At 39.2% G+C, this 16,574-nt stretch overlaps 1 protein-coding gene across 1 annotated transcript in view; it reads left to right on the top strand.

The window, feature by feature from the left end:
• The first annotated feature begins 6,341 nt into the window (after window positions 1–6,341).
• bmp8 (bone morphogenetic protein 8 (osteogenic protein 2)) overlaps window positions 6,342–16,574 on the top strand; it is a 34,685-nt gene continuing 24,452 nt past the window's right edge. Inside the window, exon 1 of the mRNA XM_002941651.5 lies at window positions 6,342–7,400. Coding sequence (XP_002941697.3) covers window positions 6,998–7,400 — 403 coding nt within the window. The 5' untranslated portion in view covers window positions 6,342–6,997. The remainder of the gene's footprint in view (window positions 7,401–16,574) is intronic.

Raw genomic sequence — 16,574 nt, 5'->3', positions numbered from 1 at the left:
AATAACAGTTAAAATGTATTAGGAAGAGGAATTAGAAACATACAGTTGTTTCTTGGGTAAAAATAACCCAAGATACTTCAGTATAATAGTACCTATAATCTGTCTTACTTACTCTTTGTTCTCTGTCCAGTCCTTGTCTGGTTCCCATGGCTGTTCATTACTGGATGATTGTGAAATATCTTAAGGGTCTGCTGTTTTCACAGATTGAAAACAATCGATTTTCTTCCTAGTACAGTAGCTCCTAAATTGTGAGGCTGGCCCAACAGGGGCACCCAAATCAGTGTCTGTAGTGGGGCTCCAGCTTGAAGGACAATCCGGAGAACACTAATTTGCCATCGTAGACATTGTTAAGTTAAATAGCTGATGCAGAAAAGATTTCATATATCTAGGTCTGGCCTTGGATTCAAAATAGGCCCTGGCATTTCAAATACACAGAGGCCCAAACAGGCCCCCCTCAGCCCAATACTGACTATGGCATCCTACAGTAATCCTTATGGCATTTGCCAGCATGCACAGATTGCCAGTCTGGATCTGCATATATCTTTAACCTTTAAATGAGACAGGGGAGCCCAGGCATAATGTTAGACCTCAGAAAGGACTGAAGTCTGAAAATCACTGATCTAGTGCTATATCTTGTAGTGAGGCTTTACATTTACAACATAGTAGTGACAGATCTTTCTTCCTCTTCTAATTGCATATGTGTGTCTCCCAGTTCTAACATATTACAACACAAAATTTCTATTTATATAACCTGCTTTTCATCTTCATCTATTCAGACTTCAAGTGTAGGTAAGTCCTTGCAATAATAAAGGGAGTTTTAATTACTGCCTGGGGGCTGTAGAAAAAAATAATTCATATTTCCTTATAATATATATATTCAGTGCACCCAGGCATCCTCCTACTTGTGAACATGAGTGCCGGCTGTTGTGACTGTCTGTATATATGCACACATATACACACACACATATATATATATTATATATATAACAAATTAACAAATTGTCTTCACCTAAACATTTAGGTGTACTACTTGTTTGAGACATCCATTGTGCACTTTGCTAGTTCAATTTGAAATTAGCTTGCAGCCCTGGGGCCCTGTGTTTGATCTTAACCATGGCCCTATTTGTAAGCATAGTATATATAATCTCTCAGTATTTGCGTAGGTGCAACATGTCCGTGCAACACATAACTAAAGGACATATAACAGTAGAATGGTTTATATATACCTGTATATATAAACTTCCAAGTAAATGCCGGCACTCACGTATAGATAAGTTGCTGTTGCCTGGGTGCAGGTCCGAATAATGTTGAAGGTGCTTGAGAGAGGGTCAGCACTCACAGGACTTATATAAACAAATTATTTTTATTAAAGAGGAGACTAACGTTTCGGATAGCACTCTAGCCTTTATCAAAAAAGATAAAGGCTAGAGTGCTAGCTGAAACATTAGTCTCCTCTTTAATAAAAATAATTTGTTTATATAAGTCCTGTGAGAGCTGACCCTCTCTCAAGCACCTACACACACACACACACACACACACACACACACACACACACACACACACACACACACACACACACACACACACACACATATATAGCCTGTAGTACATATATTAGACCAGAAGATGGCATTACACAATAATTTACACAATAATTTGGAAAGGTTTATTTAAAATCACTTGTGGTTTGGGTAGTTTGGGTGTGGACTGCAATAGGGTTTTGGCTAAAGTTACCAGATCATCTAAAACATCAGGGATGTTTTTAGAAAATCCATATAGAAGAGCTGCCTTGATAGTTTTTGTGTCTGAAAGCTCCATCTAATAGCGTACATTTAGTGCTGTACAAGTCTCAGCTATAATCAGTTTAATGGTTTTCGCTGAATTAAGTTTAGTTGTAGACAGAATACGCTTTCTGTTATTGAAATTACCATGGTTGACACCACAAGGTTGGCAAAAATCTAATGTTGTATTATTATTTAAAAATGGAACAAGGTTACAACAAATCAAAATATAGATTTTTAATCCCTAAACTGTTTTCCAAAGCCTATTAAGTGATTCCATTCAGTTTATCATAATAAGAAAAAGCAATAATGCTGTCATTTAGCTGAAGGACTGATCAACAACAGCTAGCACCTAGCAAAATCACATTCATTTTGCTTATAAACCTTTTTCTATTGCATTATTTCAAATCTGGTAACCACTCAGTATATTAGAATTTGTTTTTATTTCATGATTCCATTACCTTCTATTCTGAAGGGGCAAAATGATTGTGGTAGAGTCTACCTTTAAGTCATGTGTTGGGTCATGAGTAGTACTGATGATCTGCATATCTTCTACCAGATCATATAACTTATAGTGTTATAGTGTTTTTGCAGCTAGCTCATGTGCATCATTTTAGGGTGACCTTTTAACATACAAAATTACATTGGGATTCTGTGAAAAACTGCATATTGCACTGAAATTTTGTATTTAGAATTTTGACACTGTTGGTAAATAATGCCCCATATAACACAAATACATTCACCTGAACTAAAGTGAATAAGGTAAACAATTGTCTTCTAGGTCTGTGGGACAATACCTATTAATATACTATGTACTGCACCTTTCTATAAATACAGGATGTACATTGATTCATTGTGGCATGTGTTGTTGTCATCACTTGATTATCTTATCCTGCTCATGGGAAGGACCAAGCTCTTACCACAGGCAACGTAATGGGTTATATAGAACAAGTACTGCACTCTGAATACCAAATAAAAAACAAAATGTCCATAGTCAAGAAAACCTTATCAAACCCCAAAGTGCAGTGTGAATATTTCAACATATGTGGAGATAAACTTATACTCACTAACCAAGTATGCACCGCATTCACAAATTTTCCCCTGGGCCACTGGCCTCTAGTTGCATTGCTGTATCCATTTTTTTATTCTCTTTTTCCTCTCACGTTTAGCTAATCAGTTTGTCAAACTGTCTGCATATCAATATTTAAATAACTTGATCTAAATCATGTTGGTAGTCTTCTCTGCACATTCTCTTGCATCTGTAATTAGGTTTTGGCTTTAAGATCATCATTTAAACTCCTCAGGAAAATCTAACTTAAACTAACATATACTGAGACTGGGGTCCACTATGGGGGTCAACCCAGCATCAGCACAAATATACTGTATAACTGTATAACTCAATTCATTTGGCTTGACATGATATTTTAGTTTAACATAAATACAGTAGGTAATAAAAATCTTATTCTTTTTATGCTCTGTGTTAGACTGTTGTATTTTTTTTTTTCAAAACGCATCAGGTTATAGAGCTTCTCCATCAAAATCCTGTATTGAATCTGTTTTTCAAAAACACAAAGATTTTTTTATATTTAATTTTGAAATTTCACATGGTGCTAGCCATACTCTTCATTTCCCAGGGTGCCACAGCCATGTGACTTGTGCTCTGATAAACTTCAGTCATACTTTACTGCTGAGCTGCAAGTTGGAGAGGTATCACCCCCCTCCTTTTTCCCCCCAGCAGCCAATCAGCAGAACAATGGGAATGGGAAGAGAGCAGCTTCCAGTAGACATCAGAATAGCACTCAATAGTAAGAAATCCAAGTCCGGCTTGGGACTCCTCCAGTTACATGGGAGTAGGAGAAACAATAGGTTATCTCAAAGCAGTTCTAATGTGTAGCGCTGGCTCCTTCTGAAAGCTCAGACTCACAATGCACTGAGATGGCTGCCTACACACCAATATTACAACTAAAACAGTGTAATTTAAAACATTTTCTAATTTAAAAAAGGGATTAGCAACTGCCTTCCTCACTCAATCACTAAACATACACTGGCTAAATTTTGATCCATATTTCAATATGCTCACCATTCTGTGCATTTGAAGCTTTTTAATTGTACAGTAAGCACATAAGATGGATATTGTTCCTTTGAGTAGCAGAGTGGCATTACAGCTATTGCAGTTACAGCTATGCCAGGCCCAGAGCCCTAGAGATCTTGGGTCAACAATGCTCTTATTCTGTATGCCTTAGGGCATTGATCTTCATTTCAATTGTGCTTGAAAAATCAGGTTTGCCCACATCTAGTAACCCATAACAACCAATTAGATTTTTTTTTGCAAATAGCTGACTAGTAAATGCTACCTTCTGATTGGTTGCTCTGTGTTAATAGGCAAGTAAGGCCTAACAGTAGTATGTTATCTTGCTGTTTTTCTCCCATAGGGAGATTACATTGTGGTTTTGGTTTGTCAACATTACATAATAAGCATTTTGCTGAAATCTGACTATAATTGGAGAGCAAGCATTCCCCTAAACTCTTGCCCTTATCTATCACGCCAAGGCCCTGTCCACTGTATCATCCTCAGGGGTAACAGCACACTTGATCTGTTTCACACACATCATCAGATCTCACCCTAAACTATCTGACTGAGCCCCCCATTGACTACTTCTTCCTTAGGGGTTACGGTACACAAAAGGTGACATATGTAGAAAATATTGGGGCCCACAATAGATATTTTTAGGCCTATTAACTGTTACTCCCATGCACACAGGGTATTTCTATCAATTTTCTATTAATTCTGTAACAAAACTCAAGGATTGTTTCTGAAGAATCTGTTAAGAAGAGATATTAAGGCAGAAGGGTTGACAAGGTCAAACTTGCCCCCCCCCCAAGTCAAGTCTGTCTGCGTATGGCACTGGAGGTGCTTCAGAACCCTGTACATAATTCCTGCTTAGGGTGGTAAGTATTGAGCTTACGCTGGCTATGAAGTATTTGCTGTATAGGGCATAAAGGGGGTGCACCTTGCAAGGTGAATCTCTATGTGGGTTGATCACTTCCCACATGGCCTAAAGGTAGATACGGGTTGACCAGATTTCCAGTAAGGAGCAGTCACCTATAAACCCATGGGATTAGATGCACTCATGCAAAGATTCCACACCTTGCTCACTTTACAGAGTGATTTCTCTTGCCTTGTCTAAGTGTAACTGAGCTATAATACTTCTCACTACCTATTTCCTGATTCCTTACCTACATTTTTTGGACTTGATCCTTCTCTGGAACTTCTATTGGAACTCTTCTGACATTTGGGGTCATTAACTTTTTAATGTTGAGCATGTGGTAGAGCACTAAGGGTAGCAAGAATGTGCCCCTTAGTGCTCATCTGACAAGCACTAGCAACTAGGGAAAGAGAAGAGGGACAGATAGGACAGCAGTTGGGGGGGGGGCACTTCTTTCTTTTATCAGAACTTGCGATCCAGGCACCCTGTTTCCTGTCGCCCCCCCCCCCACACACACACACACAACCACAGGGGCTGCTTCCTGTACGGTTATGTCACTGGTCTGACCTGTCCTGACTCAGACCTTGATTTCTGACTGCTGCTAAGATTCACACCCTCCAGTCTAAGTAGCTTCTGTTAATTTATGAACTTCTGACTGATGAGATTTCTGAGATTTTACCACTGGTGCAACTTCCATCCAATCCCATCCTAGATGCAATTTTTTTTGCACTTTCCATTGTTATCAGCGGAAGGTGCAGAAGAGGCTTACCTTCCATCATTGTTTGCTACCTTTGGGGTACATTTATTACAGATACATTAGGGATAGCCCTAAGACTGCTGCATTTCAAACTGCACAAAAACCTCCAAAGACAAGTCCAGAGAAAAACACTGTGGAGCACTGCAGGTAACATTCCTCTGCCTTTCAAAACTTTAAGATGAAACATAAAGTGTGAATTCAGAGGCTGCCTGCCCTTAAGCTGGCCATACACTAAGAATTTCACCTTATTTCAGTACGATCCAACAAAAACCCCAAATAATTGTAAGTTAGTGCGCTTCAAACAATTGTACATGTAGAGATCTTTCATGCTAGATTGGTCAGAGAATCGACCAATTACAACAAGGCACAGCATAAAAGTTAATGGAATCTGGAGATGTTTAGAAGGCACAGCCTGTTTAACAGATAATATCCCTGAATGTAATTATCTTTTTTTTTTTTAAACAAAAATGTGATAACCTTTTAAATTTGGGAGGAAGAATGTATGGAAGAGAAACAGTCAGCCTAGTCTGTGCAACATTAAAAATCAGCCTTATACTTCTCAGAAGTGCAGGAGCATGAATGAATGCGTTTTTGTTGGAGGGAAGCTAATTTTTCGTTTTATCTTATTTACATTTTTCTTTACCCTCACGTACTGCAGCAATCAGGCCAACTGCTTGAATTATCTCTGAAAAAAAAAGTATTCATATATTTCCCTAGAAAAACGGAACCAATCCTTTACTGCACAGTGGTTAGATCACAAGTTAACACCTATAATCTAATTTGCCAAGTTAGCAAGAAGTGTGGTAGAGAAAGCTCCAGAGAACAGAACGGGAGGAAGTACTTTTCAGACTACATAAGAGTGCAAGGACTTCAAAACTGGCAGTCACTTCTGGGAATTGCACTGTGTTTATAGAGCTGTAAAGGATATCTCTTCTTCTCCATGGAATGCATTTTCTAGGGGGACAACATTTATCAATACACTGGAAATAACAGAGACTGCTTAGCCAAAGTGTGTTCTTTTTTTACTATTGCTAAGAAAGGGCATCTTCAGTGCACAGTGACCAGAGAATCCTGCCAGAATTACAGATTTTTTTTGCCTTTTCTTCTGTAGATGTATGGGCTGAGCATTCGCTGGTTGAAAAATAAAGCGGTTCCATCTGTGCCATATTTCTACTTTGTTTTCCCAGGTAATTAAAAACAGCACATTGCTTTGTAATTAAGAGTTTGAGCAAGACAAGCAGAGGGATATTACAAGTTGCTTTTGGGAATCAACCGTAACAATGCATCCAAACAGTTATTTTCTTCTTTAAGGTTTTAAAAATTCTACTGGAACTGTCAAGTATTCTCACAGTTTGGAAATTTTACTTTACTAAACTGTTCTTAAGTATTTGCTTCTTCATTTTTTTAATAATCAAAAGTTACCTGGTTTACTGGTGAAAATACAAGACAACACAAGGGAAGACTAAGCTATTATGTTTTTTAGCAGAGAAATGTCACATGTTCTTCAAATGACTTTGGCCGCTATGTCCATCCTGGCGATTTTATGGGATCTTACAAGTGGAAGTTTTGTGAAAAATCATCTTCATTCAAGTTTCATTCAGAGGAAATTAAGCGGCAGAGAGAAGCGTGAGATGCAAAGGGAGATTCTATCTATTATGGGATTGCCAGGGAGACCAAGACCTGCGAGTGGTGGTCATGTTCCTTCCTCTGCCCCACTCTTCATGCTGGATCTTTATCATGCTATGTGTAGTGAGGAAGATGAGGATGGAATGCCAGGTGTTTCCAGGGCACATTTTACAACATTAAGCACTCAAAGTCCACCGCTTGGAACAGTGATTAGCGAAGCTGACACAGTTATGAGCTTTGTTAATATGGGTGAGTACAGACATACTGTTAGCACAACTGTATAAGTAAAGTGCAGTGATATAAGAGCACAGGCTTACCTGTTACCTCTGTTTCATAAAAGGTAGATGCATTACCCATGTAATTGAATATTACATAATTAATAATTTGTTGAGATAATTTAATATTTTAAAGACAAGTTTTTCACACACCAGTGAATGTATTTTAGGAATGTACTAATACACTAAATAACCAAATGGCGACTTACTGGAGAGATTATTAATCTAACTGCACTACAAACTAACGTTAGTAGTATATGGTGAAAGCTTCTGTTTGTATAAAATGTCAGACATTGCCTGATTTTCCAGTACAGTTTTCAACAATACAGCCATGGTGGAAAGAATTGTGCGTAAAGTTTCTGGAATTTTTAAAATCAATAGAAAAATATCAATTTAGTTAGTATAAATGATTAATCATGTAATCTAATCCACTAAATAGGATATGAATCTAGGAACTATATGAATATAGTTTATAGGAAATTATATGCTTTCAAAAGCATAATAATAGCTAAAATTACTCAGTATATAATTTAACAGTTTACTCAAACTAATTGGAATACATGCTATTTAATACTACATGTTCTTAATATGCAAAGTTGTAATTGTTTTGGGTGAACTAAACTTCAGATAACAAAAAAATATGAACAAGAATATGAATGAGAAAACCCTGTGTGATGCACTGAAGGTATTGACAAACTTATAATATGTTTTTTTTTATTATCATGAAAGACTCTGGAATAAGGGTAATACTTTGCAACTTAATCACACACAAACCAATGAGGTTACTATACTTCAGTTCTGGCAATAGTCACCTGTTCTAAGTCAGCTTGTTTGTATTGTGCCCTTTTAAATTGCTGTGTGCTGTAAATACAGCACAGGGAATACATATAGCTTGATCCTGCCATGGAACCCCTCTCCTGTGACTTCTCATACTGTGCATCCTTTTACAATTCACTTGTCAGGGCAGCATGTGTCTCACAGGAAAAAATGGGGAACAGCGATGTTAAAACATTTGCACTCTTTTGGGAAAAATCAGCATACATGGTTTAGATCAATTATTTCAGGGATATACAGTATTATTAAGAAAGAATAATTATTGGCAACTGCACTTAAAAACTGCCATATGAAACAACATTTAGAGCTAATTGCAGCTGTACACTACCTATGTGTCCAAGGCAAAGATTTTGGGGCAATGCCATTGCCCCAAGAAATCAGTGACAGAACAACTGGCTGAGTATATGTAGGGTACAATCCATATGCTGGGTAACCAGGACCAGGGTCGGACTGGGCTGATGGGACACTTGGGAAAAAAATGTGACCCAGGCCCAATCCCTGCAACTGTGGATGCTTTCTCCACCCCCGAGTGGACACGGTTGCATGGAGGATGGAAGGTGGCGCATACATGTGGGGGAGTGTGGCTTTGTCATCATTACTGTGTTCAGCGTGCAGGAGGTTGTGACCAGTGGAGGGCCCTGAGGTGGCAGCCCTGGTGGACCCAGACACCCCAGTCCAACACTGACCAGGATTTCCCTAGTCACCAAACCTCAGCCCACCTTCTTCCTTTGATGACCAGAGCATGACCATATAGTCCTGCTGTACTGCTTATATTCTAATTGCAGAAAAGTCAGGTACCCACCCGCCCCCTAAGCTTCGCTGCCAAATAAGTAACCACAAGTAAACAGTGGCAGGATGGAGGCTTTTTTTTATTGTGCTTTTTAATTTACCATATAGGCACCCAGCTGCTGCCCTACATGAGCCTTCGGGGGCCTATATGGTAAATAGGTCCCTATGTGTGACATCAGAAAACAGTGCCTTGAAAAGTCTGTTGAAGAATAAATAATAGCAGACTGAAGCTGAGCCCAACTAACAGGCCAAAAGTAAGCGCCAGCTGAGGCAGAGACAAGAGATCAGGGAAGGCAGAGGCAGAGTCCAGTATACAGGCCAGAGGTCAGAACCAGGGTAACACAATGGGAACCGAGGCAAAGACTCAGAAACCAATGAAGGAAGTAGATAACTCAGGCAGGAATTCAGTAACGTAAGAACGCAAGACAGGAATTTATCGGAGCTCAGACAAAGTAGCAGGATTGATTAAGCAAGGGAGCATAATGACCAAGCAACTAGGAGTTACATGAGGCAGGATATATAGGCTTTTATTTGCTGGATTGCTAATACCTCGTCTTAAAAAGGGAAGCGGTGGAAAGTGGGGAAAAAACGATACACAATGCTTGTTATGGTTATTGGCCAGCACAAAACCCTCCATTAACTTACCAGAATAATGCAGCAACATATTCACTGTCCAGGGTTCAAATACAAAGGGATCTCAACAACTACCCCTTGAGCAGGTGAAAGTCAATGTAATTATGGAAATGAAGTTAGGCAATTAAGGATTTTTTTTTTGTTTGCATACAAACTTTTGTGCAATCCACAACTGGCTGTGAGCACTGGTGCCATAACCTGTGCATGTGGATACACACAAACATTAAAGGACATGTAAACCCCACACACACAAATGTAATCAGTGAACAGCCTCTTTGAAATCTTTCAATACCTGCCACACTGGTTGTCCAAAGGTTAATAGTAAGGCTGCAGCATCCCCTTTATCACTTAGATTTACTTCTCCTCCTGTAACCCACTCGGCCCCCTCCCTCAGGAATTTGCTTTGGCTATTGGCTTGTGGGCATGTTCAGTTGTTCTAAGCTCAGATTACTAAACACTCCCTCCAGTCTAGCAGGCAGTGAAGAGATGGCATTGCTGGTTCCCATAGAAACTCAGCTCTAGCTGTCTGCTTCAGTTTTTTTCTCCTGAGCTCAGCTTTACCATTACAGTGCTCAAACAAAGCAGAACTTTTATCAGAGACAGTTCTGCCTGTGTGAGCCTGTATTCTTGATGAAATGTATGCTGAATAAGGGTCTGTGTGTGCATGCTGTTTGCAGATTTAAATGTATCCAAATATGTATCAGAGGAAAAATGGCCACCAGGTGAAAGCTGCTATTTGCTTTAGGAAAATGTGATGGTTCTGGCAAGCGGAGGGGATATATGCAGTACAAATTATGCCATTTGGGTGGGTGAGATGTGCCCAACTGATATACATTGTAGGTAAATTGTATACTTTGTATACAGTAAATTGTATACATTGTAGGTAAATGTAGGCTTTACATGTCCTTTAAAGAGGACATTAACTGCCACCACAGTGGCCATCCTTTGTTTCCTACAAGTTCCAGGGCTTGATTTACTTGTTTTAAACCTGTAGGAGCCTTCCATCCTACCCACCAGATGCCATATTTACAGAAGTAGTACATAGAGAGTTGCAGAAAAAGCAACTCATGCTTTACTATGATTGTTTTTTCCCTTTGTATACAGTTTATACAGCCCTCTGGTCTCTTCCACCTTCACCATAAGTGGGTGTGAGGCGCTTTGCCGGTCCGGGCCGATCCCCTGACCTGGACCGCGCCGGCCGGCAGACGTGCGTTACTCACCCCCCTTTCTTTCGGCTGTCTGTCCTTCCGGGTTCGCGCCAACGCGCAACTGCGCATGCACGGCGAGCTGCGCATGCGCAGTTGCGCACATGAAGCCGTTTGACGCCATCTTGGTAAAGGTTTCTGTTTGTTTCTATTACCTCATTTCCTTGCTGTTTTTGGCGCCAAAACCTGGCTATTTAAACTGATTTCTCATTCTCTCCTTGCCCAAGCTGGCTTCTGGTTATTTATCAGTACCTGCTCAAGCGTTTTGATTGTTGTTTCCGGTTTTGACCTTTGCCTGTACCCTGACTACGATTTCTGCTACCTGCCTCGACCTTTGCCTGTACCCCGACTACGATTCTGCCTCTGCCTTGCCTGTACCTTGTATTTTCGTCTGAACTCTGAAAGTTTGCAGGACCCCAGCTTGGACCGCAGCAGAAAGTTCCCGGGGCCCCAAAAGGGCGTCGGTGAAGACCGGGAAGGGCTGGGAGTTCCTGCTATACCGTAAGAGTCAGACTTTGCATTCAGCGGTTGCACACTGGTTCCTACCTAACTTGAACGTTATAGTTGGCACTAGGTGGCTGATACAATAATATGAGCACGGGGATAACAACAGCCTTGATGCTTATTGTCCTAGCTGATAAGAATGGAATTTTTCTATTTTACCCAAGCACAGCACAATTAAGTGTGCAACAACTACATTTCTGTCAGCTGCCACTGAGTAGGAGATCTGTGTCAGGCAGCACTATGTGTGATTAATAAAAAGGCAGGTTTTCTTTTTAATGTTATAATTTGTATTTACTAAAACTGCTTCTAAAATCTGTCAGCTGCCTCAAAACAAAAAGTGAAAAAGGTGCTGTTTATCACCTTCAAAGCAAAGCAAACATACAGTGCTAAATTGGATGCAGAATTGAGCATACAATGACACTATTAAGAAAGATGCACATGGAACCTGTCAGTGCATGCTTCTGCAATATTTATGCATTGACATGAAAGAATCCTGGAATTAAAGTCAACCTTCCCTTTTCAATAATTGAAAGGGTTCCATAACCTGCTCCATTAGTAGCCTCACCAAGTGAATCAGAATGCCACTATTAATGCTATTAGCTGGTAATGAAACCATATGATCCTTGCACAAAAATGCAGGTAAAAGCTGAGAGCAAAGCTATGTACTAGTAACATGTAACTGAATTATACATATTGTGGAACTATACATATTTCAGAGAAATTGGGTTGATGTGACCCAAATCCAACCAAAAGTAATTATTTACAAATATTGGAATGAAATATTAACATTTGAGCACTGTCAGGTATTACATGTGGAAAAGTAAAAAATAAAAATTATAATCTAAAAAAAAGTAGTGAATAGGAAAGGAAGCTTACTAAGTTATGAAGCAAATAATTTATTATTAATCTAAAATATAATCTTCTGTAGAAATAAAGCAAGATTCTTTGATTTTGTGAAGTAATGATGTCATATATACTATACAGTTCATGATCTTTATTCCACAGAGGAACTCTACAGTACTCGCTGCTGCTAGGAGTGAGTTTTAGCTGTAGGTATAAAGAAAAAGGGTCAGCAAATGAGCATTCATTTCTTATGTCACCATAGGTTGATTATTACTGGCAGCTTGAGGGTAAGAACACAGTGGAGTGGTTATTTATGTCTAGCAAGTCAGTCTGGAAAGGGCAAAAACTTGGATGCCTATTAATTTTGCCTTTTGCACACTGCCTTCCTGCACACATGAATTGCTGCAGGTCCATTTGGGAGCACAGAGTACTATAGCCACCACATGAATGCAGCTCTGCCTGTGTTCCACATCACTGTAATGATGAAGGGCTGGTAGGGGGAGGCACATATGCTTCCCCCCCTCCCATCCTATAATTTGCACATTTGTGGCAGAGGCAGGCTTCAACAGTGACAGGCCATAAGGACAGGTCTCGTCTGCACTCTTTAATTCTGGGCTTTCACCCAAATTTTTATCCAGTGCCAGGTGCAGAGACTGGCCATTTTCCTGAGTATAAGTACTTTGTGTGTAAGCACTAACGGACATGCTTGGGGCACCCCTTAGTTTTCTTGCACTTCTGTTTAGGGTCAAAGTAAATCACCTCTAGCACCGCTGATAAAACATCTAAATTGGAGCAAATCTGAATCGCCACTTGTGAAACAGCTTACTTGTGTAACTGCAAAAAAAAAAGCACGAGGAAGCAATTTTGCAAGTAAACTTACATGCAGTGATTCAAATTCCCTTTAATGCAAAGGTATTTTCTGACATTGTGTTACCTGTGCTGGAAGCAATTCAGCGAGGGCAACTGAATGTCCTGTGTGTTGAGTGTCCTCATTGAAAGCAATCAACTAGCAGTGTTAATGGGCACTGATTAATGCTAGGATTGGCTGGCTCCTAGGAATACCAGGTACATTTGGCCACAATTTGGGGTGACCCATTCAGCATTTCCTGCACATGATTCATGTGGCTTATAATGTTTTGCTTGCTCCACTGCATTAACTTATATTGCTAGGTATTAGTATACCTAAGTAGTAAGGATTTAAAAACTTACACACATATATATAGAAAGCAGTACTGACTGGCACATTTTTGCTGTCTAACTGTGCATATTTCATAATTGCAGTTTAGAACTTAATTAGTCTGAAGACAGGAGGGTTGACAGTTCTATAACTAACTAATAATGCTGAGAATCCTTTCCAGCATTACAATAACTGTTCAATCATAAATCATCTTAAGTATAAAGGATCTGATATAAGACCTTATTCATACCTAGAGGATGGAAAAAAAAATGCCTTGTCTCCAGAGTGTGTAATTGCGACTATATGCCAGGCAGTCATAGGGTTAAAGAAATGGTCCTTTAGAGAGAATGTTATATTTACCCTTGAGATTATTATGCAAATAGAAGCATGGACAAATATACATTGGCAGCCATAATCTATGATTTCTTTGTGGTAATCATGGTTACTCCAAAGAACAGGGTACCACATTCTAAAGGATATAACCCACCCACATTCTTCCTGAACGAGCGCATTACTCAAAGCAAGTCATAATTCAACAAAACATCTGAAAACTGCTCCCATTAATGTACTGAATCAATTATGGATTCCTTTTAATAACATAAGTACTGTTTGGTACAACACATAGAAATCATGTAAGAGTAGAAACCGACGCACAAAAGAAAATGACAGTTGTAGGGCAAAGCCATATGTTAGTGTGATGTTAGAATTAAAGGGTCACTGTCACTTATTTGTTTAATTTTATTTATTTTTTTGTGCCAGTATCTCTTTAAGGTATGGTAATCATAATTACAAAAAGACTCCTTACCCGGAAGACCCCAGGTCCTGAGTATTCTGGAAGACAGGTCATATACCTGTAAAAGATACCTGTTTACAAATATCTAAGCTACTGCCCAGACAAGTCAATCCCTTCTGAAGTAATGAAATGTAGCTTTTTATTTAGAATAAGAGGGGTTGTTTTACTATAAATATCCTTTTTGAGTATAGAAAGGAAGGATACAATTTACAGCACTTCAACAAAAATGTCCACTTTAAGTAATAAACTATGTGACCAAATATAAAAACAAACCCTGTAATGATGGCAAAGTCACAGAAAGGGGCCATGTGAGTGAAAGGTATCCAGAGGGAAGTTTACATTTCTAAGGTAAGGTGGCTAGTGGCACTAGATACAAAGGGATGGGTAGCAATGCTATGCTCCAGCAGGGGTTGGTACCTGTTTCCTGATAAGTTGATCTTTCCTGTAATACTATGAAAGGCTGACCCTGGAAATGAGGCTATGCTCCTCATACTCTGTGGTTGTAGGTTTCTGTAGTATATCAGTTGACATGGGAGGTATGCAATTGCCCATACAACACTCCAGCATCCAGCAAGCAGTTCAGGTGAGATACAACTTCAAGCATCTCTTCACACTCTAAGACATCCTCCGATACGTACAGTGAGATATAGTGGTGGTAACATAATGCTGATGGGTTGCTTTTCATCAGCAGGGCCTGGGCATCATGTTAAAACAGTAGGAAGACTGGATGGTACAAAATACAGGAAAAAGCTGACAAAACCCTTTTTCATTCAGCTAAAAACTGAAGCTTGGGAGAACATTGTTTTAGGAGGACAATTATTTCAAACACAAGGTCAGCTTAGAATCTAATGGACTATATGAGAAATGAAGTGTCATGTGACTAACCTGCATAACATGGTGAAAATCCGCCAGGTAAAGTGGCCCAAAATTACTCACAAAAAAGTACAGAACTGGTATGTATGCAACACAATATATTTACAGCTGCTACTGCTATAATATAACAATATTTATGTGGGCTTAATACTCTTGTAAACAGCATATTTTAGTTGCTTTTTTATTCTTTTCTAACATGAAACAATATAACTGAGTTTTACTGCTTTGAAATAAATACTGTATATGACAGAGCAGTGACAGACCAAGTTATATTGGCAACCAAGGCAAAGAGCTTGCCCATCCCCAGCTTCAGCGCCAGTCAGTTGAATCCAAACCATCCCCACACCCTGGTCACTCACATCCTTTGCTTGCTCCACCAGACTGTGCTCACTTCCCTACAAAAAGTTTTGGAGGGCACACCACAATTGCTAAAGAAAAATAGCTGGCTTTAAAACAAAGACAGCAAAAAGGAGAAAAGGGGTGCAAATGAGAATCTGTTCCCCAAGCCCACATAGGGGCAAACAGAATATTAATACAAATCAATCAATTACTCAATGCACACCTACTAACCACAAAAGGCAGTAAATGGTATGTTTATCATATAATGCTCTTGGAATGGAAAATATTCACAAAACAGTAGGTACAATTACAATGCAAAATATACATACCACCAGTTGGACAAAATGTAATATACAGAAAAAGCAAACACGTGTGGATTGAGAAAACCCCAGTGCAGGGTTTGTTTAATAAGGGTTTAGGGTTTAATAAGGTAAAGGGACTAAGTACTTTTGCAATGTACTGTACATTTTTGTTTCTTATTCCCTTGCAGTAATATGCTCAGTCCCATATTGCTTTTATTATTATCGTGGCTTAGGGCTCCTGTGTCTCTTCCTATGGGGATATTTTTATTAAAAGTATAAAGCTTGCTACATTTCAACAATGGGACCTTCCTCAGCTCTGTTACCGTATACGGGATTTTTAGGGGCATATTTATCAAAGGCTGAAGATAGAGCAAATTCTTATATCATCGTTTGTTACTATGCTCACACAGGTGAACAGAGAGATGCAGTCACCCAACTGTAAAGTGGTGATATATACCGCCTATGCCTCCTAATTTATACACCAACCACCACCATACATCTATTCAACCCCCACTTACATTTCAGGCCTTCTGCTGTGGCCCCTACCCTAGGTGTGATACTCACATGCAGTATGCTGAAATAGTATTAGTGTAGTACTATTAACATTTGAAGATCTGTACTGTTAAGATGGTAATATACAGCTATAACAATTTTTTTTAATCCACTTTAGAAATCATCTTTATTTGCTGCTGGAAAAGAAATAAATATAAATTTCAATTTCAGCGCCAAGAAAACCACTAATAGAAACAAAGCAATTCTTTGCTTGGTGCACACGCAGCTTGTCTTTGGATCAGCACAAACACCACTTGCTAATCTAAATAAATCAGTGATATTTATGGTCTATGTTTTCTGGCAC

This window comes from Xenopus tropicalis, chromosome 2 (genome assembly GCF_000004195.4).
Source record: "Xenopus tropicalis strain Nigerian chromosome 2, UCB_Xtro_10.0, whole genome shotgun sequence".
NCBI classification, from domain to species: Eukaryota; Metazoa; Chordata; class Amphibia; order Anura; family Pipidae; genus Xenopus; species Xenopus tropicalis.
Note: the sequence above shows the minus strand (reverse complement) of the source record. Positions and strands in the feature narration are given on the sequence as shown.